General features: G+C 47.5%; 1 protein-coding gene across 4 annotated transcripts in view; it reads left to right on the top strand.

The window, feature by feature from the left end:
- The window catches only part of VAV1 (vav guanine nucleotide exchange factor 1), a 58,087-nt gene extending 34,534 nt beyond the window's left edge, over positions 1–23,553 (top strand). For 2 of the 4 annotated variants that reach the window (XM_025988528.2, XM_072721626.1), the window contains 25 exons: positions 493–551; positions 671–739; positions 1,045–1,153; positions 1,251–1,346; positions 2,336–2,404; positions 2,574–2,677; positions 3,256–3,355; positions 4,030–4,125; positions 4,332–4,400; positions 4,679–4,765; positions 4,868–4,953; positions 5,293–5,425; positions 5,727–5,836; positions 6,502–6,603; positions 6,836–6,933; positions 7,022–7,044; positions 7,217–7,262; positions 8,923–9,059; positions 9,390–9,455; positions 12,777–12,808; positions 16,254–16,370; positions 17,766–17,853; positions 19,716–19,830; positions 21,153–21,304; positions 23,244–23,553. In XM_025988528.2, coding sequence (XP_025844313.1) covers positions 493–551; positions 671–739; positions 1,045–1,153; positions 1,251–1,346; positions 2,336–2,404; positions 2,574–2,677; positions 3,256–3,355; positions 4,030–4,125; positions 4,332–4,400; positions 4,679–4,765; positions 4,868–4,953; positions 5,293–5,425; positions 5,727–5,836; positions 6,502–6,603; positions 6,836–6,933; positions 7,022–7,044; positions 7,217–7,262; positions 8,923–9,059; positions 9,390–9,455; positions 12,777–12,808; positions 16,254–16,370; positions 17,766–17,853; positions 19,716–19,830; positions 21,153–21,304; positions 23,244–23,297 — 2,217 coding nt within the window. In that variant the 3' untranslated portion in view covers positions 23,298–23,553. The remainder of the gene's footprint in view (positions 1–492; positions 552–670; positions 740–1,044; positions 1,154–1,250; positions 1,347–2,335; positions 2,405–2,573; positions 2,678–3,255; positions 3,356–4,029; positions 4,126–4,331; positions 4,401–4,678; positions 4,766–4,867; positions 4,954–5,292; positions 5,426–5,726; positions 5,837–6,501; positions 6,604–6,835; positions 6,934–7,021; positions 7,045–7,216; positions 7,263–8,922; positions 9,060–9,389; positions 9,456–12,776; positions 12,809–16,253; positions 16,371–17,765; positions 17,854–19,715; positions 19,831–21,152; positions 21,305–23,243) is intronic. The other 2 variants (XM_072721627.1, XM_072721628.1) reach the window with 2 other exon arrangements.
- The last annotated feature ends 563 nt before the right edge of the window (positions 23,554–24,116 follow it).

The raw sequence follows: 24,116 nt of genomic DNA, 5'->3' as shown, positions 1-24,116 counted from the left end.
TGCCCGTGAGCTGGGCACATAGGGCTGAAAGGTTGGATTTAGTCCATTTCCATGAACATTTACACCGGGAAAGCTAAGGGCTATTGGGGGAGGAACAGGTAAGTCAGACCAGGTGGTACCTCAGAGCATGGCTTGGGGTGTGTTCCAATCCTTAGAACTGGGTTCCAATCCTGATTCTCTACTTGCTGTGTGACCTCAGGTTTGTGGCCATGCCTCTCTGAACCCTAGGTCCCTCTTTTCTGAATAATATCATCCTATACTTTCTGAGTGGTTATAAGGATTGCATAGAAGAAGGCAATCAAGTGGTGGGTGCTTAGTTAGGGGAACCTGACCTACTCACACAGAGGAGTGGGAAGGTGGAGAAAATCCTGAGTTAGGCTCCTAGGCATGTGGAGTCTAACCATAATATCTAGTCTCAGATGGAGTCTGAGGCTGTGTTCTGGCATGTGGGTGGGCAAGGGGCTTGCTGAGCAGCCATGGCCCTTGTCACAGGTCATCTACACCCTGTCTGCTCTGTCCTGGACCCCGATTGCCCAAAATAAGGGGATCATGTGAGTAACCATTTGAGCTGGCATCCTTGGGTTGATCTGGCCCCAATCCTCCCCCTTCTGGAAGTCCCCCTCCCAACTGGCCCCCAGGCCTCTGGCTCATACCATTATGGCTCCCCCAGGCCCTTTCCCACTGAGGAGGAGAGTGTGGGTGATGAAGACATCTACAGTGGCCTGTCTGACCAGATCGAGTGAGTGTCTGGGACCACCACCCTGCCCTGGGAATCTGAGGGGACATGGCCCTGCTCTAAGGGGTCTGGGAGGATATGGCCTTGCCCTAAGGGGTCTGAGAGGATATGGCTCTGCCCTAAGGGGTCTGGGAGGATATGGCCCTGCCCTAGGGGTTCTGAGTGGATGTGACCCTATCTTTGGGGGGCCTGAAGGGGGCATGGCCCTGTCCTGTGGATCTGAGGGGACACGAGTCTGATCTGGGAGGGGCCTGCGGAGTCCCTGGCCTGGGGGCTCCGGTGGCCCTGGTTGACTCCATACCCTGCAGCGACACGGTGGAGGAGGACGAGGACCTGTATGACTGCGTGGAGAACGAGGAAGCGGAGGGTGACGAGATCTACGAAGACCTCATGCGCACGGAGCCCATGCCCATGCCGGTGGGTGGGGCGGGGTATGATGTCTGGGCAGACACATGGGCATGGGGGGTGGGCAACCCCGGGCACCCCAACACCGACCTCTCCTCCCCACTCTCAGCCCAAGATGACGGAGTATGACAAGCGGTGCTGTTGCTTGCGGGAAATCCAGCAGACGGAGGAGAAGTACACGGACACGCTGGGCTCCATCCAGCAGGTGCGATGCTCAACCCAGCCCCTGGCAGGCGCATGCGTGGGAGGTGGCCCGGCAGGTGCACATCCGCCGGTGTGGCGGCCTCTGGGCCACACTGAGAGGCCACTGTGTCCCAAGCGGGCCTGGGGCTCTTCTCTATCCCATCGCTTTGTGTTTCTTCATCTCTGTCTCTGCTTTTCTCTGTCATCCTGTCTCCTGCGTCTGTCTCTTTCCCTCTAGGTCTCTCCTTACATCTTCCTCTGTTTGTCTCTCTTTCCCTGTGTGTGCCCCTTTGTCCCTGTCTGTATCCGTTCCTGTACCCTCATCTCTGTCTGCGTGTCTCTGTTACGTCTCTCTGACCTTCTATTCCCTTCCCTTGGGCCATTGCTTTTTCAATAGCTTTATTGAGGTGGACCCAGTATACTGTACAGTTCACTCATTTAATGGCTGCAACTCAGTGGCTTTTGGTTTACTCACAAGGCTTTGTAGCCATCACCACTATTTAATTTTAGAACATTTCCATCATCCCTCCCAAAGAAAACCCATACCCTTCAGTCATCACACCCTAAGCCCATCCTTCCCCGGCCCCTGGCAACTGTTAATCTACTTACCATCTCCGTGGACGAGCCTGTTCTGGGCATTTCACACACGTGGAGCTACCCACCGTGTGGCCTTCTGTCTCCGGTTCCCTCCCTGAGTGTCATGAGCTCAGGGTCCCTCCACAGGGCAGCAGATGTCGGCGCCCGCTCCTGTTCAGGGCTGATATTCCCGTGTGTGGGTGGCCCACGTCTTGTTATCCGCTCATCCACTGATGGACATGTGGGTTGTTCTCACTTTCTGACTGTTACGAACAACTGCTGTGAACAGCCACGTACAGGTGTTTGTGTGAACATTCTCCATCGCTCTTTCTCTCTTAGTCTCTCTTTCTGTTGTTTCTTTCTGACTCTGCCTCCTTGTCCTCATCTCCCAGGAGGGGTGAGGCCCCTCCCTCACCCTTCTCTCCCCTCCCACAGCACTTCATGAAGCCCCTGCAGCGGTTCCTCAAACCTCAAGACATTGAGATCATCTTCATCAACATCGAGGTGAGCTGGCCAGTCCCCAGCCCTCCTGGCCTCTGTCCGGTGGGGACAACCTGCTGGCCTCACCTGTCCCTGGAATGTGGGGGTTGGGAGTTGAGCAACATAGGGTGGGAGAGTGACCCATCTCCTGCTTGGCTTCCTGAGCCCCGGCCTTACCCTTTCTTCCGAGTAGGACCTACTTCGCGTACATACTCACTTCCTAAAGGAGATGAAGGAAGCTCTGGCCGCCCCGACTGCGCCCACTCTCTACCAGGTCTTCATCAAATACAAGGAGAGGTGAGACCCAGCTGGCCGGCCTTGACTCCTGGAAGTCACCTTGTCCTGCTCAGGCTGGGCACTTGGGAGATCTTGCCCTCAGAGACTACTGGACAGGCAGGGCCTTTCCTTCTTTGCTCCTGGGCAAGGGACCGCTCATTTCTGGTTCAATCCCCAGCTCTGCCTCTTCGGGCTGTGTAGTATTGGGAAATCACTTAACCTCTCTGTGCTCTGGTGCCACATCTATCAAATCAGTGTGGCACAGGAACGTACCTCCTAGGTTGTGGTGAGAATTAAATAAATTGATGCCTAAAGTGCTTAGCACAGGGCCTGGCACACAGTAGGTGCCCTGTAAGTGTTGGTTAAATGAATGAACGTTGAAGCGACAATATACCAAATGCTAAGAGCTTCTTATGCGTTGTCTCATTCAGCGCTACAATAGCTCCCTGTGGGAGGTGCCATTGTTATGCCCATTTTACAGATGGGGAGACCGAGGCTCAGCATCACCCATCTGGGAAGAGGTGGGGCCTGGACTGACACCCAGATCTGCCTGACCATGGTGCCGGCCACCATTACCCGGCCACCTGTCCTTCCCTCAGGTTCCTCGTCTACGGCCGCTACTGCAGCCAGGTGGAGTCGGCCAGCAAGCACCTGGACCGCGTGGCCACAGCCCGGGAAGATGTGCAGATGAAGCTGGAGGTGGGTGCCTGGGCCACATTTGGGGAACCCTCTTACTCCTCCCCAGGCTCCAGGGGCAGCGGGGAGGAGACTGAATTGATGGTGCCACTTTCTGTGGCTGCCCAGCCAGAGACCTGCCCGTCGAGGGTTTAGGGAGGGAGGTACTGACCAGGTGAGTGGGAGAAATGGAGCAGGAGGAGGTAGATGGGAGCACGGAGCCCTGACCCCAGCTGAACCCCGACTCTGCACTCAGCCCTGACACCAGGCTGAGGTCCTCACCCTGAACTGAACTCTGACTCCATCCTGATCCCCAGCCCCAAGTTCAGGGGCTGCCCGAAGTCCAGGCTGAGCTTTAAGTTCACACCGAGCCGTCATCCTGGGCTGAGCCCCACCCTGGCCCAGTGTGTCCATTGGAAGCACAGACAGGGCAGAGATGATGAGGAGCCACCTGTGTGTGCCATACATCAGGCTCATTGGTCTCCAGAGTGGAGACCCTGCAGACCTGTCCCTCTCTCCCTCACCAGCCCCACTCAGCTGATGGAATCCTGGGCTTCTGCCCCAGGCAGTATTTGCCAGCCTTCCAGGAAATTCTTCACCATTTCCTCAGGGGAGATATGATGGTTCCAGTTCTAGAAAAATCAACACCTGTCTCCACCTCATCTTGCTTATCTCTCTCTCTCTCTCTGACCCCCCAGGAATGTTCTCAGCGAGCCAACAATGGGAGGTTCACGTTGCGGGACCTGCTGATGGTACCCATGCAGCGGGTGCTCAAGTACCACCTCCTGCTCCAGGTGCATGAGTGGGGGCCCCTAGGCAAGGGCTTGGCCTCTGTTCCTCTCTGTGTCCTAGGAGTGGGGTGGAGCTGGCTTCCAGGGGCTGAGCTCTAGGGCCCTCTGGGAGGAAGGAGGAAGCTGGGAGGCCAGGCTTGTCTGGAGGGCTCCCAAGAGGAGAGGGCAAGCCCAGGTCATGAAGATGTCTGTCTCTGTGGGTCATGCAGGAGCTGGTCAAACACACGCAGGATGCAGTGGAGAAGGAGAACCTGCGGCTGGCTTTGGATGCCATGAGGGTGAGTGGTCACGCACAGGTACATATGCCTTCAAGGCAGTGCAGCCCAGGCACACAGTCACACCCACAGGCAACCCTCCTCTCACCAACAGTGACATGCCTACGTGACCCAGTGAGTGATTCCCAGCCTCCCCCTTGGGGACAGGACATGCTGGGGATACCCTCTCTATACCTCTCTATACCTCCTGAGTGGAGGGGCTGACTCCCTATCCCCAGCCAGGTAGGGGACTGGGTGGACTGGGGAGGCAGTGTCCAGGCTCACCCTCATTCTACCCTCAGGACCTGGCACAGTGTGTGAACGAGGTCAAGCGGGACAACGAGACACTGCGGCAGATCACCAACTTCCAGCTGTCCATCGAGAACCTGGTGAGGGGGTAGGGCAGGGATAGCCAGGTGTGTGGCCATGAAGGGAGGGTATGTGGTATCTTCCTTGGTGGCCCCTTGCTAGACCCCCTTCCTGCTCTATAGGACCAGTCTCTGGCCCACTATGGCCGGCCGAAGATTGATGGGGAGCTCAAGATCACCTCAGTGGAGCGGCGCTCCAAGATGGACAGGTGGGCAGAGCCAACAGAGATAGGGTAGAGCCTGGGCAGAGGCGGGGCCAGATTTCTAGTTATACCAGGGGATGGAGCCTAGGTGGACAAACGGCAGGACCAACGTGGACGTGTGTGTAGAGCCAAGACCAACAGGTGCTGGGACCAGTATGGATCTTATGGGTGAAGTCAGGATGGATAGACAGGGGGGCACTGCCAAGTTGGCCTAAGGAGAGAAGAGCAGGAATCCTAGATGGACAGTAGGATGGGGCCTGGATGGTAGAGGAGATCGAGCGAGTGGGGAGCTGGTGGGGACCCCTGGGGGGAGCCAGACGAGGCACCTGACCCAGCCGCTCTCAGGTACGCCTTCCTGCTCGACAAAGCTCTTCTCATCTGTAAGCGCCGAGGGGACTCCTACGACCTCAAGGACTTTGTGAACTTGCATAGCTTCCAGGTTCGAGATGACTCCTCTGGAGAGCGAGAAAACAAGAAGGTGGGTTCTGAGGCTGAAACTGGGATCCCCAGTATTGGGAAGCCCTAGAGCAGCCCAAGCCTTCCCCCTTGACCTTTAGAATTCCAGTGTGTGTGTGTGTGTGTGTGATTTTAGATTTATGGATGTGTATTTGGTTCTCCTGGGCAGACCCATATGCAGGTACCTGTGCCTGGTTCTCCTGGGGGTAGAGAGGCTGTTATAGGCCTGACCCTCTTCTCCCCACAGGAGTAGGGGTAAAGGGGGCATGTGGTCCCCCCTCTGCAGAGTGGGTGCCTTCATTTTGAGCTCTGCTTCCCTGCAGTGGACTCATATGTTTCTCCTGATCGAGGACCAAGGCGTCCAGGGCTATGAGCTGTTCTTCAAGACACGAGAACTGAAGAAGAAGTGGATGGAGCAGTTCGAGATGGCCATGTGAGATCCCTTCCTCCTCCATCCTCCTGTCCTCAGAAGACTCTACATGCGGGCAGAGGCCGAGAGGCAATTCTGTGCTCCGCTCTGTAGGGCCACTGTGAACCTCAGTTTCCTCATCTGGAACCTGGGAGGGATAGGCTTTTGATGCTGTCTGCGTGCTCAGAAAGCCAAGGTTCTGTGTGAGCTTCAGCCACCAGCCTGGACAGACCCCTCTTCTTCTTCTTCCTTCTTTTTCTTTCTCTTCTTGAGGTGAAATTTACGTAACAAAAATTTAGCTTTTTCAAGCTATGATTCAGTGGCGTTTAGTACCTTACAGTGTTGTGCAACCATCACCTCTGTCAAGTTCCAGAGCATTTTCATCCCCCAAAAGGAAACCCTGCAGCCATGAAGCCATCACTCCCCATCCCCCACCCCCCAACACCAGCCCCTGACAGCCAATTTGCTTTATAGTCTCCACCCATGTTCATAGCAGCCCTATTCACGATAGCTAAAACGTGGCAACGGCCCTAATGCCCATCGGTGGGCAGGCCGAGAGGCACAATATGCTTCGGGCAGCGTATCCAATAGGGCTGCATGGATGCGTCTAAGTGGCAGCACGTGTCTGTACTCCATTCCCTTGTGTGCTGAATACTATTCCATTGCATGGAATTCTCTCCCCTCTCCAGCTCCAACATCTACCCCGAGAACGCTACTGCCAATGGGCATGACTTCCAGATGTTCTCCTTTGAGGAGACCACGTCGTGCAAGGCTTGCCAGATGCTGCTGAGGTGGGAGTCTGGGAGGATGGGCCTGGGGCCTGGGTTTGGGTATCTTTTCTTCCTTAGAAGGGCTCCTCTGGCCATCTTCCCCCTGAGTTGGAAGGCAGGAGGCTCTCCTTTGAGCTTTGGCTTCCCCATGTCTCTCCAGCCCTAAAGAGAACCCAAGGGGACCCTTGGCAAAATGATTGGCTGTGTCTGTTCAACATCACTGACTTAGCTTTGTCTCGCCTTTGTGTCCCAGAGGCACCTTCTATCAGGGCTACCGTTGTCATCGGTGCCGGGCACCTGCACACAAGGAGTGTCTGGGGAGGGTCCCTCCGTGTGGCCGACATGGGCAAGGTATACCAGTGGGAGAAAGGGTGGGAGGTCGGCTTGGTTCTGCGTGGGGGGATTTCCCATCTTAGCTACTTCCTTTTCTCTCCCATAGATTTTGCAGGAACTATGAAAAAGGTGAGACCCCCATGCTCCTTTCTCTGCATGGAAAATCATGGGGGATAAGGAGGGGTGACCCAGGAGACCCCAGCAGTGGGCATGGCCCTTTGCTGGGTGCCCCCATAGGGGTTGAGGAAGTCCCAGGCTGGGCCTAGGTATCCACGCTTGCTTTCTTGGTCTCTCCCTCCAGGATAAGCCACATCGCCGGGCTCAGGACAAAAAGAGGAATGAGCTGGGTGAGTCCAGGTGTGGGGCGGGAGGAAATCTGCTCTTTGCCTCAGATCTCAACAATTGTATTATCAACCACATAATGTGCTGCTTATAAAGCTGTGATCCATTTGTTCTAGGCCTAGAAAGTTGAAAGGAATTTAAGATTTATTTATTTATTTATTTATTTATTTATTTATTTATTTGACACAGAGAGATCGGCAGAGACGTAGGCAGAGGGAGATGCAGGCTCCTCGCAGGGAGCCCAATGCAGGACTCAATCCCTGGACCAGGATCATGCCCTGAGCCAAAGGCAGACGCTCAACCCTGAGCCACCCGGGCGTCTCCCTGAAAGGAATTTAAAAATAACTAACTTAGATTCTTTACTTGCTTTGCTCAAGTGCTTGGAAAAGAATGCATTGATAATAACAGTCCTTAAGATGTGTTTTCTTGGGGCACCTGACTGGCTCAATGGGTTAAGCATCCAACTTTTGGTTTCAGTTCAGGTCATGGTCTCAGGGTCATGAGGCTGTGCCCCACGTCGGGCTCCACACTCCGCGCGGAGTCTGCTTGGGATTCTCTCCGTATCCCTCTGCCTCTCCTCCTTACTCTCCCTCTCTCTCAAAAAAGAAATCTTTTTTTTTTTTTTTTAAAGATGCTCTTTCTCTTACCATCCACTTTTCTTATCCACTGCCTCTTTTCTCCTACTCTCTGACAGATGCCTTCTCTAGCCTTAGACAACTGGGCACGCCTCTGCTAGTTCTCACCTCCTCTCCTCTTGATTCCATGCCACAGAATCTGATTATGATATATAGTCTCAGCAAAGTGCCCTCCACCAGGAGGATGGGGAAGTGGAGGACATGGATTCTTTTTAGCTCAATGGCAGAGGGGAGAGGCTGGACTCATTCTTATGTTAACGAATTTTGTGGAATTACACCAGGGATGGGTTATTTGTGTTTAGCATCTACTGTATAAGTTGTCTGGGGGCAAACAGCTAAAATAGCTGTGCTGCTTGTCCTCCGGAAACTCTCAGACCAATGTTGGGGGACAGATAGCCACCTCTGGCTAGTGACTGTCCTACCGGACTGCACTATTGAATATCTCCACCACACAGAAAGTTTCCAGTGCTGCTGGTCAGTACCCACCTGGCCCTCAGAGGGGACCACTCTTAGACCTCTGTCACCATAGATGAGTTTTGCCTTTCTTTGAACTTCATAAAAACGGACTCATGTGGTATGTCCTCTTCCTGCATCTGGCTTCTTGAGTCAAGTGTCATGTCAGTGAGACTCAGTTTGGTCACTGCTGTCTAGGATTCCATTGCATGATTATATCACACTCAGTGTATCTATTTTATTGAGGACATTGGGTCGTTGCCAGATTTTGGTTCTTGTGAAGTAAGCTTGTCTAGAACTTTTGGTGGACCTGAGCATTTGTTTCTCTTGGTCACATATGCCAGAGTCAAATGATCAGGTCACAAGGTGGACATCTATTTAGCTTTGGAGAGATGTTGCCAGACTGTTGCCCAAAGTGGACTCCCAGCAGCAACGTAGAATTTCAGGTGCTCCACCTCCTCACCACCACCTGGTGCTGTCAGCCTCTAGTTTTCACCATCCTGGTGGGCTGTGAGACTCAGGTTTGAAAATCCCTGACCACTAGCCACACCAAGCCACCACCATCCCTCCCCTCCAGGTCTGCCCAAGATGGAGGTGTGTCAGGAGTACTATGGGCTTCCTCCACCCCCTGGAGCCTTTGGACCTTTTCTACGGCTCAACCCTGGAGACATCGTGGAGCTCACCAAGGCTGAGGCCGAACAGAACTGGTGGGAGGTACAGGCTGAGCCGTAGGATTGGTGGAGAAGGACCTGAATGTGGGGTCATGGGTGCAGGCAGTCCCGGGAAGTGACGCTGGCAGGAAAGGCTGGTCTGGAGGAGGCATCTGGGGAGGATGACATACATGGGGATTTCTAGGACTGGATCGGCTCTTCCGAGCTGGCCATCTTCCCGGGAAGTTGATACTGGCTGGCACTCCGTGGGTCATGCAGGTCACAGCGAGATAGATGGACAGACAGCGTGGCCACTGGGTAGAAAGTTCAGCACACACACAAGCATGAATGCCTATAACCTCTCTGTCCATGTCTTTCCCTCCTGGCCTTTTAGGGCAGAAACACGGCTACCAATGAAGTTGGCTGGTTTCCCTGTAACAGAGTCAAGCCCTACGTGCATGTGAGTGCCTGAGATCGGGATGGAGTGAGGGATGGAGCAAGGGGTTCCAGAAAGTGTCATGTGAGGGCAAGAAGGCTTGGGGTGACACTGCTGAGATAGGGAGGGGCTGCCCATCATGGTAAGGTCATTCCTGAAGTCCACATTCTGCCAAACCTGAGCCCAGAGTAGGGGCCACATGCAGAATGACGACCAGTCCTTTCTCCCTTGATTCTTGTATGAAAGTCCTCGCCCTTGTAAAGGAGAAGGAGCAGGGGCTCAGAGGCCTGGCCCGTCCCTGGCTTCCTTCAGAGGCAGTGAATGTTGTCTTGCCAGGAGCCGTGCCACCCATGCCTCCTGGCCCAGCTCCTGCGGACACACCTGCCCACACTGTGCCTGGCCTGTTTCTCAGCAGTCCCCTGCTGGCCTGACCCCCTCGCCTTACAGTGACCTCACATGTTTCCCACTCTCCCCAGACCTCCCTCCCTCACCGCAGATGCTCTTCTGGCTGCTTCACAGCCCAAACAGGAACCTGCAGAGGGAAACTCTCTCCTGTTTTGTTGCTTTTGTATCATTTTTGTTCATTTTGTATCATTTCAGACTTCCAGAATGGTTGCTAGAATAATGCAAAGAACTCCAAATAGCCTTTTCCCAGATCCGCCAGCTGTCAGCATTTTGTCCCATTTGCTCTTTCTCTGCACGTTTTATTTTAGAAATTCATATTATTTTTTTCTGGAGATATTTAAAAGGTGGTTTACAGACATATTTTCCTTTAATCCCTAAATGCCTCCTAAGAACAAGAACTTTTTCTTACATTACCATAGCATGGTTTTAACAATCATGAATTTGACACTTGACATTGAGATTATGCTATGATTTAATCTATTGCCCATATTTAAGTTTTGACAACCCCTCCCCCCCAACTATCTTTTAGTGATTTTTTTTTTTCTTTTTTGGCCTGGGTCTTCTGGGTTTCTCTGCTGTGAAGCTACATTATGCATTTCCAACTTTATCATTCCGTCCAAGTTTTTTTAGCAGATGTTCTACTGTAAGGACGAGCTATCTCCTAATCAATCAACCTACCTACCTATCAGTTATCTACGTATCTAATGATCATCTAGGTATCTATCTGTGTCTCTGTGTATCCATTAATCATTTATGTATTGATCTATGTATCAAGCATCTATGTATCTGTGTAGCTGGGTATCTGTCTATCTGCTAATCAATCAGGTTTGTATGCACATATCTCAGGAATGCTCATGGATTCTTTAAAATTGTCCCACCTTTGGCCAACGGAAGCCCTATCTGTCCTTTTAATATATCCCTGTTATTCTCTGAGCTCTTCCTTATTTTCTGGCATAATACCAGACTTACCTTGTACTTTCCATGCCCCAGTCTTAGAATCAACCATTTCCCCCAAGGAGCTCTGGTCCTTTCAGTGGGACATGGCATTCAAAAGCCGAGATCTGGGCATCTCTCCAATTTCTGCCTCCGAAATGTACTGCCTTTTTAAAGCTACACCCATCCTAGCCTCCTCCTCTCCCATTACAATGAAGGCTCAGAAAAAAGATAGAAAAAATGACAATTCCCCTTTCTACTCAAGGATTCCATCCTCCTGGCACCACCTACCTTACAACTGTTATTTGTTTTCTGTGTGCCTCTTGGGGTTTCTTAATGTACATACAAGTGGATACAAATACGGATTCTCATTTCCCCCACGATTTGTTCAAAAGATTTCATACTCACTGTTTTGCAGCCCCCTTCCCTTAATATATCTTGGGACCTTTCCATACCACTGTACATAGAACATTTCATTCTTTTTTCTCTTTAAAAAATGAGGTGAAATTTGAAAAACATAAAATTAACCATTTTAAAGTGCACACTTCAGTGGCATTTAGTACATTCTGCAATCATTTCATTTACATTAAATATCTAAAATAGGTAAATCCGCAGGGAAAGAAAGCAAATTAAGAGTTCCCAGATACTCCCAGGAGGTGGAAGGAATAATGGTGGAAGGTTTAATGGGTGATATGTATGGATTTTCTTTTGGGGTGATGTTTTGCAATGAGATAGGTTATTCCTCATTCTTTTTATTTTACTATTTTAAAATTATGGTAAAACACACATAACATAGAATTTACCATTTTAACCATTTTTAAGTGTACAGTTTGGTGGCATTAGGTATATTCACACTGTTGTATAACCAACCCCACCATCCAATTCCAGAACTCTTTTCATCTTGCAAAGCTGAGACTCTGTCCCCGTGAAACATTAAACTCCCCACCCCTTCCCTCAGCCCCTGGATTCCACCATCTACTTTCTGTCTCTATGGCTTTGACTCCTCTAGGGACCTCAGATAAGTGGAATTGGTCCTGTTGAGAATGGCTTTTGCACTGAGCATAATGTCTCAAGGTTCATCCAGGTTGTAGCAAGTGTCTGAATGTCCTTCTGTCTTTAAGGCTGAACAATATTCCATTGTGTGTACACACCACATTTTGTTAACCTGTTCATCTCTTGATGGACACATACCTTTTGGCTAACATGGATAATGTTGCCATGAACATGGATGTATAAATATCTCTTTGAACCCCTGTTTTTAATTCCCTTGGGTGGATACCCAGAAAAGAAATTGCAGGGTCATATGGTAATTTTATTTTTAGTTTTTGGGGAACTACCATCTGTTTTCCATAGCGGTGGTACCATTTTACATTTCTGCCAGTAATACAAGAAGATTTCCAATTTCCCTATATCCTTGCCAACACTTGCTATCTTCTCTTTTTGTTTTATTTGTTTTGTTTTCTTTACAGTAACCATCCTAATGTGGTGGAAGCGAGCACCTTTGCATTTATTCAGACTAGGGTTTGAGCTTTCTGTAAATAGACAGAAAATATAGATTCTCATCTTCACAGGTCACAGGCTCTCTTTGTGACTTCTCACCTCTGCCAGAGTAGTTCAAGAGCAGCCACAGTGTGTAAACGAGAGGGTGTGACCATGTTCCAATAGCGACTGAATTTATGGACCTTGGCGTGTGAATTTCATCCCATCTTCCCATGCCAGGCAATATTATTCTTCCTTTAATTTTGGTAACCATTTAAAAATATGAAACCCATTCTTGGCTTGAGGGTTATGCTAAAACAGGTGGCCGGACAGTCCCTGTTGGAAGTGGACTAGTCTCTCCCACTAGATGCTGAGGCTGCATCTTCAGTGAATAGCACAGTGCCTGGCATTCAGGAAAGGATGGTGGAATGAATGATAGTAAATGACAGTGAATGAATGGAGTGCTCTGCAGTCTGTTGCCAACCTGGGTTCTTTATCCTAAGTCCCAATCTCTGTCTGTGTCCCCAGGGTCCCCCTCAGGACCTGTCTGTTCATCTCTGGTGAGTAGAACTACTTTTCTTTTTCTTCTTCTTTTTTTAATAATAAATTTATTTTTTATTGGTGTTCAATTTGCCAACATACAGAACTTATTTTCAACTTGAGACCTCTGAGTGGGTTCCGAGGTTGGGTTTGAAGGGGCCTCTAAACCAACCGGTTATTCATTTTTTGAACTGTGGGTATTAACTGCTAGACTGAGCCCTGCACCCAGGGCTGCTAAGGGGCTAGAAAAACAAAAGATGCTCCCTGACTTTGGGACGTTAGGTCTCACTGGAAGGAAAATGATGGTGGGGATGGTAACAGCAGCCCCTCCTTCCTGCTTTTGAACACTTATTGTAGGTAGAACAGTGAGGGGTAGAGGTTTACAGTGTTGCTTCTGGAGCCCAGAAGTCAGTGTTGCTTCTGACCTGGGTTCAAATGCTGAGTCCAACATTTCCCAGCTATGTGACCTTGGGCCAGTAACTCAACCTCTCTGGGCTTCAGCTTTCCTTTCTGGAAAATAGATTAATACCAACATCTACTTTATAGGGTTGTTATAAGGCTTCCGTGGGCTGTTCCCTGTCAAATTCTTAGTCCCATGCCTGGCACGCAGTCCCATGCCTGGCACACAGTAAGCACTTTATTTTCTGCAATTAGATTATCTCTGTTATTATTGTGACCATCTTATTATGACTACATTCAATCAATTCTAAAATGCACATTTTTAAAGAAATGTTTTAACATCTCTGACATTGGAATGGCTTTTACCACCAGTGGAAGATCAGTCCTCTGCTTCATTTTATGGGTAGGAGTTTTTATTTCACAATGGCCCATGAAAGAACAGTGCATTTTATGATTGCTGGCATCTTAGATGATGTCATACGGGATTGTTTGTATGACTGCCGTGTCAGCACTTTGATGAGCACTTTGAATTCTCATAATAGCTCTTTGCTCTTCTTCCTCCCTTTTGGAAACCAAGGCTTAGGGAGGGGAAGTGATTTGTTCAGGCACACACAGTGAGGAAATGACGGAGATCAGATGGAACCTACCTGCTTGACTCCAGAGCCAGACTTTACTGCCCCTCAAAAGTCATAGTAACACAAGGGGCGTAATGATGCTCACATTTCCCCAGCGCCAACCGCATACGAGGTACATCAGCTGCGTTACTGCCAGTGGTCAGAAATGTCACTCCGTGGGGGCAGTTTTAGCTTCCTCTTTTCAGAAGAGGAAATTAGGGCTCTGAGTGGCAAAATCAGTTCCTGAGGTCACAGAGCAACTAAGTGGCAGAGCCAGGATTCAAACCCCATCTCTGCCCTCCCCTGCTGAGATGCGGTCATCGTCATGCCTGGCACTGGGTGATTCATTTCAGGCACAGAATTTAAGGGGCCCTCAAAAACTCAGGGATCAAGCAAGATCCATAATATTTCAATGCAGCACTTAAAATAAAAGCAAGGCAAACAGGGGTGCCTGGCTGGCTCAGTCAGGAAGCACGCAACCTTGATCTTGGGGTGAGGAGTTTAAACCCCTTGTTGGGCATAGAGCTTGCTTAATTAAAAAAAAAAGCAAGGTGAACAAAATCCATGATAAGCAAAATATCAAAATTGTAAATAAAGATGGGGTCTGACAGGGCTTGGTATAGAAAGAGGTGATGCAGGGAACCCCGAGTACGGAGTCAGGTCTTGTCTTTATTTAAAGCCCTGACATTTTGTTCACTATGGATTTTTTTGCATTAATTTTTAAAACTGAGTTGAAATCCATATAACATACAATTAACCATTTGAAGTTTATATTAATATTTACATTTATTTATATTTTTAAATTTTTATTATTTATTTATATTTACATTACATTTATATTAATATTTACATTTCTGTTATATATTTACATGTATGTATTCTATATAGTTATATATTACCTCTAATTAATGTATATTATTTATGTTCTGTTTATATTTGCAGCACAGGTACATTCATGTTCACCTTTATATATCATCTATAATTACTTATGACCTTTAATTAGTATATATTATATATGTTACATATTTATATTTATAGCATAATACATTCATATTCACACTTAAATATCATCCATAATTATGTATTATTTATGACTAATATATATTATTTATGTTACATATTTGTGTCTACAGCATAAATATATTCATATCCATTGGCATTTAGGGCATCTGCAAGGTTGCGTGGCCATCACCATTACAACTCCAGAACATTCCATCCCCCAAAGGAAAGCCTGACCCCATTAGTGGCCACCCCCAGGCCCCCAGCACCCACACCCACTTCTAACACCTTCCTGTCCGTAGAGGAGCCTATTCTGGATGATTTACACACGTGGAATCATGTACCGTGTGTCCTTCTCTGTCTAGTTCCTGCCCCGAGTGTTGTATGTTCAGGGCTCGTCCACGGGGCAGTGTGTGTGGGTGCCTCACTCCCTCTATGACTGCTTTGTCAATCATTTTGATTTTTAAAAGTATTGTATTAAAACACTCCTTACCTCTTTGCTATCACTTATCTTGATGGTGGAATGTTTGGGTTCTCTCTTCACAGTTTGTACCTGGGGCTTGTGTCTCATTCTCCTTACCCAGTTTCTGTCCTGGCGGTCACAGAGAGGGGCAGACAGTGGGGACCCAGTAAATGTCCATCCAACCAATGCCAAATTCCAGATTTAAGGAAAAAAAAAAAAACCCTGTTTTTCTGTACTCACCCTCTCAACCAAATGTGTGGGGTTTTCCCCACCCCCAAACAGTTCTGCAATTCTTCCCTCTCAGCCAGGTGTCCTACAATTTAGGTCATTTTGGACACTACTCACCTGGACATGGCACCAGACCCCACAGGTTAAGGCTGAGTTCTCACCAGACTGCCCCACTTCAGGTGCCAACCTCAAGTCCAGGCTTCCAGGACTTGTGACCAACCTGCTGATAAATTGTAGGCAGATAATGTGCCAGCACAAACTCCTAGAACTCAGGAGGACCATTTACTTAGATTACCAGTTGCTTGCTCTGCATCAAAGGATAAGAATTCCTGTCTCCTTCAAGGTCCTTCTAGCAGGACTAAGAATCAAACTGGCATGAGATAGATTAATAGGAGAAAAAACAAACTTAATTTTGCATGCCCGGGGAATCCACACGGACACTGAAATTCCAAGACAGTCAAGCAAAATGAGGCAGATGTCATCCTGCACTAGGAAGAAAGGGATAAGGGTGTGGGACATCCAAGGGAAGGAATGCACTTCACACAGGAATGTCACGTTTTTCCTAAATCTGCTGAATTTAGATTACTTTTTAACTCAAAATGGCCATCATGCCAAAGTGGCCCATCTTGGAGCAGCCTGCCCTGGGACTGTCACCAACTTAAAAATCACAGGGATGGAAGGGGAAGAGCGGCTCCCATATGGCAATGTGGGGACCCAGGCACTGGGGCAGTGTGGACCTTTCTCCTTGGTGTATCTTGACAGGTACGCCGGCCCCATGGAGCGCTCAGGGGCAGAAAGTATCCTCACCAACCGCTCAGATGGGACGTTCCTGGTGCGGCAGAGGGTGAAGGACACAGCAGAATTTGCCATCAGCATTAAGTAACTCCTCCCTCCCTGACCCCTATGACCTGGGTGCTGCAGGAACCTGGGAGGAAGGGAATGTAGTTACGACAACCATCTCTTATTAAACCCTGCAGTGTCCTGGGTGTTTTTATCCATCTTATTCCTTTCACTTGACTGACAGCCCACCAGAAAGAGCAATGACCCCCAGGCAGGCTCCAAAAGGCATTTAGCACATTCTAGCAAGGGGCGGAAATGCCATCTGGACACAATGCTAGCGGACCCCTTGACTCATGCCTGTTTGTTGTGTGCAGCTTCTCACTCATGGTGACTCGTTTCCTGGTCGGTTTTGTAATTTTGTCTTGTGATGTTGAGTGGGGCTTTCCTGGTTGGGAATCTCATGCTACTTGGGTCTCCAGAGATTTTGCATTTGCTTCTGTTGGGATCAGAAGCAGGTTAATTTTTTCTTCCAGGTTAAACATTTTAGGTTAATTCCTTAGTTTCCTAGACTGTGCATGTGGGTTTATGTTCAAACCCCAAACTTGCATGAGGGCAGGTGTGAGGTTCTGCGTTCTCAAGGGTGACTTTTCTGTTTTGGGTCTGAGACAGATAAACTTTCTTATCATCCCTGTGAGTGACAGGTGGGTTTTCTAGAGGACGTCATATTTGATAGTCTAGGCTTATGGAGTGTGGGGGTCTCAGTGCTAACTCTCCACCTCCAATGGACCCAGTAACTCATCCCATATTTCTGTGGGATCATCAAGCCATAGCTACTTGGTTAGCAAGATCAGCAAACCCTGTAGGGTAGCAGTTTATGCAGTGAGCTGTTTTTGGTTTCAACCTCATTTTTGGCCTCTGGGGATTTCCCTTTACTTTTTTGAGAGATCAGCATTTTTTTTTCCTCATCATTTCTAGTTTTCTGTAGTCAGATTTTTTTTTTTGGGGGGGTGAGTTATCTAGTTTTCTGTGTTGACATCAGTGCATATCTCTTCTGTGTCCTTACTAGTTTGTGGTCCGCCACATTGGTGGAAATGGGTCTCTTTTCCCTCCTGTAGATTCTAGGCTCTCCATCTTGGGAGAAGCACAGCGCTCATCCTTTCTATTCTAGAAAGTGGCTTTCTTTACAAGATCTTTGTGACTTCTCAACAACCTCTGAATCAGGGAAGATGGTTCCTATATACAGGGGAAGATATCAAGGCTTAGAGCAGCAAAGCCTCTCCCCCTCCCCCAGGGAAGGGAATCCTGCTGGGGCAGCAGGAGGCAGTTTCTTGAGTCTTTGGGCTTCAATGGTTGTTTCTTCCCTGAAGTTGTCAAGATTGTTTGAGACCATGGTTGGGGTATATAGCTTGGGGGCTGAGACTTGGCAGGCGATGAGCTTGAGTCTCCAGTGTCAGGGCACAGTGACTATCTGGGCCTCTCTCTCACTGCTTCCAGGTATAATGTTGAGGTCAAGCATATTAAAATCATGACAGCAGAAGGACTGTACCGGATTACAGAGAAGAAGGCTTTCCGGGGGCTTACGGTAAGCACCAATCTACCTCAATCCTGGCCTATCAGAATCTGGGAGAATCTAGCCCTCCCTGAAGCCCCATCTTGGGACCGCCCTTTCCCCTACTCAGAGCAGCCCCTCCAAGAGCACCATGGAGCAACTTATTGGCCTTAAATTCATTCTCTAATGGCCCATGATGATGATGGTGATGAGTAACAGCAGTGAGCATTTGCCAACACTTACTGGGTGACCAGATGTGCTATGGATAGGACTCTAGTGAATCCTCTCACCTCACTGCAGGAGGTTCTATTTCACACACAGGTGAAACTGATATTCTTTTTCTCGTATCACAGAGGAACAGAGCTCCTGTTTCTGTAAGACTTCAAGACTTAGCTTTGCCTCATCTGTTCAATGATCTTTTCACTGAGAATTCCAACACCTTCCAAGCATTTTTGCTTCTGCTTGGTGCCCTGTAATTTGGGGCACACTTTTAGACATTTTAAGCCCATTGGCCTGAGGCACGTGTATTTAAGTTGTGGTCTGTGGATCTTTGAGGAGCTCTGAGTTCTCTGGAAGAAGATACAGAATTTTGCACATAGCTGCACGTATTTGGAGGCGTGTGTCTCAGGTTTCACTCCATTCTCAAACAGGTCTTTGATTCCCTAAAAGGTTAAGGACTGCTCATTTATTACACTATGTTTTTCTCCCCCAAAACTTGATTCTGAAAAATTTTCCCTTCATTGTTTTATTTCTGAAAGATTTCCTAAAAGTTACTGGAATAGTGAAATGAACATCTGTGAATCTTTCATTTACTAATTAATATTCTACCTCTTTTGTGCCCTCTCTGTAAATCCCTTCCCCCATCACACACATTTATTTTGCCCTATATAAGAATAAGTTGCAGGCATCAAGACCCTTCACCCAAGAACACTTTAGCATGGATATCAGAAGAACCAGACATTCTTGTATCTCACTACAGTATCATGATTATACCCAGGAAGTTGAGCATTGATGGAAAATTATTATGTAATATACAGTCTATTTTCCAAACTCCCAGTTGCCCCAAATATGCCTTTTATAGCTCTTTTTTTTTCCTCCAGTATATAATCAAGGATCACACATTGCATTTCGCTTTTATCTCCTTAGTCTCTTTTTGTTTGTGATAGTTTCCCAGTCTTTTATAAATCCTCCTCCTCCCCCTCCTCCTCCTCCTCCTCCCCCCCCCCCCTTCTTCTTCTTCTTCTTGTGTGTGTCTTTCATGATACTGGCATTTTTGGAGTCTAGAACTCTAAACCATGAGACATTTTGTTTTGTCTTTCCTACTACACTCTACTGCCCCTTCCCCCAGGGGACTCTATTCTGGATCTGTCCTTTTCCAGATGTGGGACCTTGGATCAGGAACTTGTCTTCTCAGTGACTCAGTTTCTCCATTTATAAAATGAGAGAAGCATGAATGTATTCATCTTTCATGATTATTAGATTTTCATGATGTGTGATTGCATACTGACCAGCACATAATAGATTTTCAATAAACAGAATTTATTATAATAATAATTATTATTAATTACAAAAACAAGACTCTTGACACCCATGGGGGAGTTGATTTTGGTGAGCTGATTATCAGGCAAGTTGATTATTTGGTAAATTTATTATGAAGAGAATTAGTTAATAAGAGAACCAGCTTTAGGTACTGTGATCTCTTCCCCACAAAATGGTCCTGGTTGCTCAAGAAGGGAATGAGCTTCCCATCATGGGGAACAGTCAAGGAGTCACTTACTAGGGAGGCTGGAAGCGGGGGGACCTGCTGCACCTGAGGAGCTAGCTGTGACTCCTTCCAGCTCTGGCCCCATGTGAGCTGGCCTGATTGGATAGCATCTGTTCTGCTGTCCTTCCAGGAGCTGGTGGAGTTTTACCAGCAGAATTCCCTAAAGGACTGCTTCAAGTCACTGGACACCACCCTGCAGTTCCCCTTCAAGGAGCCTGAGAAGAGAGCCATCAGCAAACCGCCAGGTAGAGGTCTCAGGCTGGGGGCCTGTGGTCCCAGCTCCTTCCTATTGTAGAGGGCAGTTTGGGGATGCCATGGACATTCCAGTGGGCATATAGGGGTCATATCTGTTAAATAGTGGGAGCTCCTTCTCACACAAGTCAGTGCCTTTGCTCTTGAGTGGTTTGCATGTTGATTTGCTCGGATGGAAGGTGGGAGAGAGGTTATTTTTGTATTTGGGAAGATGAGGACACTAGGTACTAGAAGGGTCCTCACCTGCACTTTTAAGCCTATATTTTTGTGTCAATATCAAGAATTAATTAGTATCTATAATGTTCTCTCACAAAAAGGCAAGATCTTTAATGCCTTCTTCTCTTTTCCTTTACATCCCTCTCCCATAGGTTCATTGACATTACCTGGAAATGTTGGATACAGTTTGCTATGAATTAAAATCATTATGACATAGGTTCTAGAATTCTTAACAGTTGCATATAGCTTCTCAAATGCAGTATCAAGAATTATTCAGATTCCATCTATATTTCTTGTTTCCCATATTTTCCTTTATTTTTAAAATTCCTTATTCTGATTTAAATTTCATTTTGCTAGGGTGCATCCTGGTGTATGTTTTTCAGAAAAGTCACATAGTTTCAGAATTCTTATATAGCCAAAATTTTTAAAGAGAAATTTAAAGATTAATTATTATTAAAATGTTACATTTTTGAAAAAGCAACACCAACATAACATCAGGACTCCAGTCATCATCAGAGGATCTTCATCACCCAATGGGATAGATGTTTGTTTGTCTGCGTTACTTTTGTTGTTACTGTTACTTTTGTACAAAGTCACTTGTTATTTTTTTGCTCTGGTGTCAATTTGGATCTTAGCATATTTTCAGAAATACTAAAAATTAATTTTCCATTCTACAATGTTACTTAATATTTTACTATGAAAAGTTTTCTGTATTTCTCTCCCCTGTATGTCTTCCTTGTATTCCCCTTCTTTTTTGACCCTTGGTATTCTTAGGATAATTAATATGAACAGCGTAGAATGAATTTCTCCATGTCTTCCCTCTATTCTTTTCACTATTAACATATAGAAGCCATTTAAAAAATTCGTAAATGGCATTATTTTCTAAACTTGGATAGTGATTGGACTAGAAGGATGATTCCAGACGTACAGTTGTGTCCACTCAGAGCACAGGGCACTCAGTACTCTGCATGAAGAAGTATTGAGGAACCCTTCATCCTCGTGTTACTCTCCTGAGAGCATTCCTCCCCTCAACTGTCCCTAGATGGCAGGCAGGTGTCTGCTCCAGGCTCTTTACCTACCTCTGCTCTCCCCCACACAGCAGGAAGCACCAAATATTTTGGCACAGCCAAAGCACGCTATGACTTCTGTGCCCGGGACCGATCAGAGCTGTCTCTCAAGGAGGGTGACATCATCAAGATCCTTAACAAGAAGGGGCAACAAGGCTGGTGGCGAGGGGAGATCTATGGCCGGGTGAGTTGGGGCAAAGCTTGACAGGCTGGGGAAAGGGCATGGGGTGACCTGGCTATAGCACTAGAGCCTGGAATTATGGAATGGAGCAGGTGGGGAGTGGCTCCTATGGGTCTTCCCTGGTCAGAGGGGAGGAAAGGAGATAAAGATTTCATTCATTTCACAACTTGCCTTTATTTACTGAGCGCACACTATGTATTGGGCATTCTGCTGGGTGCTGAGGAGGCAAAAATGACAAAGTGAGTGTGGTACAGTCACTGCCCTCATGAAACTCAGAGTCTAGTGAAGATGATAGACATGTAACCAAGCAGGTACAACACTGAGTGGTCAAGGTTGAGATGGGGAATCACAGGGCAGGGTAGGAGCAGGTCAGGAGGACTTCTGGAGGCCAAGGTGATCTCTGAGGGATGAGTAAAGTTAGCCAGCAAGAAGGTCATGGAGGAGGTGAGGAAAGTATTCCAGGCAGAGGGACCAGCAGGTGCAAATCCCTGAGGTGAGAGAATAATTGGTGTGTTTGGAGGACATGAAGGGAGGGATTTTTGTCTCTTGTTTGAGGCAGTGTCACCAGTGACTGGTGCATAATAGATGCTCAATAAATATTAAATGCATGAAGAGGTAAAACTGGAACTGACTACTTTTGCCTTTGGTACTTTTTTGCCTACCTGCATTCGGACTTTCGGGAGGGACCTCAAAGTTCCTCAAAAAAATTTTTTTTCCAGCTAGGTCTTATTTTTGTCTCATTAAGACAGAGAGTCTTATTTGTTTTACCCATAAATTAATTCCTAGTCTCTAGAATACTGCTTCACTTGTAATGGTTTCTTAAAAATATTTGTTAAATGGGACGCCTGGGTGGCTCAGTGGTTAAGTATCTGCCTTTGGCTCAGGGCATGATCCTGGAGTCCCGGGATCAAGTCCCACGTTGGGCTCCCTGCATGGAGCCTGCTTCTCCCTCTGCCTGTGTCTCTGCCTCTCTCTTTCTCTCTGTGTGTCTCTTATGAATAAATAAATAAAATCTTTAAAAAATTTTGTTAAAAAGTGAAGTTTGGTCAGGAACTTGCATCCTACTGGGGGAAACATATGTGAAAAAACAGCTCAGATAATTGCTTAGGTGAACAGTTTTGTTGAGAATTGTAGAGGGTAGAAGGCACCTGGATGGCTCAGTAGGTTAAGTGTCTGCTTTTGGTTCAGGTCATGATCTCAGGGTCCTGGGATCGAGCCCTGCATTGGGCTCCCTGCTCAGTGGGGAGTCTGCTTCTTCCTCTCTCTCTGCCCACCTCCTGCTTATGCTCTCTCTCTTTCTCCCTCTCTCTCCCACTTTCTCAAATAAATGAGATAAAATCTTAAAAAAAGGAATTGTGGAGGGTTAGTTCAATGTGTAGGGGAGGACAATTGGGGTTTGAGAGAGCCTTTGGGAAATCTCGGCTATAATGGATTCATCTGTCCATCTATCTATCCAACCATCCATCCATCCTTTTAAGAAATATTTATTAAGCATCTCTGGTGTGCCAGGAACTATTCTAGGCTCTTGGGAATCTAATGAACAAAATAGACAGTAATCCCCACCCTTGAGGAGCTCATTTTGTAGTGGGAATGTGGGGACAGATGACAAGCCCATAAATAAGTAATATATATAATCAATAAGATGCTGACAAGTGCTATGGAGAAAAATAAAACAGGGATAAGGAGTGTTGGGGGTGGATAGGGTTTGCAATTTTAAATAGGGTAGTCAGGAAGGCCTCATTAATAAGGTGACATGTGATAGAGAACTCTGGAAGGTGTTTGGGGGGGGTGTCAGTCATGTGTATCTCAGGGATGTACTTTCTAGGGTAGAATGTATGTCAGGTGCGTAGGCCCTGAGGCTGCAAGGGAATCTGCCTGGTATGTTGAGGAACAGTAGGGAATGTGCAGAAGCTGCCCTGACTACTTTCTCTTCTCTTTCCAGGTTGGCTGGTTCCCCTCCAACTACGTGGAGGAGGATTATTCTGAATACTGCTGAGCTTTGGCACACTGGCCGAGAGATGAGAAACTCCAGGCTCTGAGCCCAGGATGAACAGGCACCAGGGCCAGGAGGGGCTGTGACAGGTCCCCGCGGGCTGAGAATCCAGGATGGACTGTGGAGGGCCAGCATCCAGCTGGCAGGGCTCCTGGGATGATGCCCGCCATGGTTAATTTATAACACACTGATTTTCTCTTGGGGTCCCTCAAGAAGGTGGGGCTCAAAGCAACAGCTTCTAATAAAATCATGAAAGGAATGACTGTTGTCATTCAGGAGGACTTGAATGGGAAAGAATTTTACACTCACAGATTCCAGATCACAAAAATGTAACTCTCCTTTGTTTTTTTTCTGTGCTAGAACTTAACTACCATCCAATTCTGCTAAAAGGAAGTATCTTAGTCAGTTTTCCCCAAGATCAGGCTTAAATTCCAGCGGGCTTGACACTGGGGTGTTGGGGAGACAGCTGGTGCTTGGTGGTTATCTCTCACACTGCCGCCTGCAGAAATGTCATTGCTTCTGCTTCATGTTTGGTTCCTCTGCATCTTTCACATCCCTCCCGGCACATGCAAGACATCTGGCTGATTGTCCTGAAATACTGAGTGGAATGACTGTGCCTCTTGGTTTATCTGCAACACTCTTGGCTATTGCCCTGGTGTAGTTATTAATCACGATCCCTTTCATTCTCCAAAGTGTCCTGCTTTGGGTGATAAATTATATGGTCACTGTCTTAGGTTGGGCTTCTCCAGAAGCAGAGCCTGAGACAAGGATTTGGATGTGCCTGGTTAATCTGGAAGGTGATCCCAAGAAGTAACCAGAAGG

Source organism: Vulpes vulpes, chromosome 9, assembly GCF_048418805.1.
Source record: "Vulpes vulpes isolate BD-2025 chromosome 9, VulVul3, whole genome shotgun sequence".
Taxonomy (NCBI): Eukaryota; Metazoa; Chordata; class Mammalia; order Carnivora; family Canidae; genus Vulpes; species Vulpes vulpes.
The sequence above is the reverse complement of the archived record's forward strand: the minus strand, read 5'-3'. Positions and strand labels throughout refer to the sequence as shown.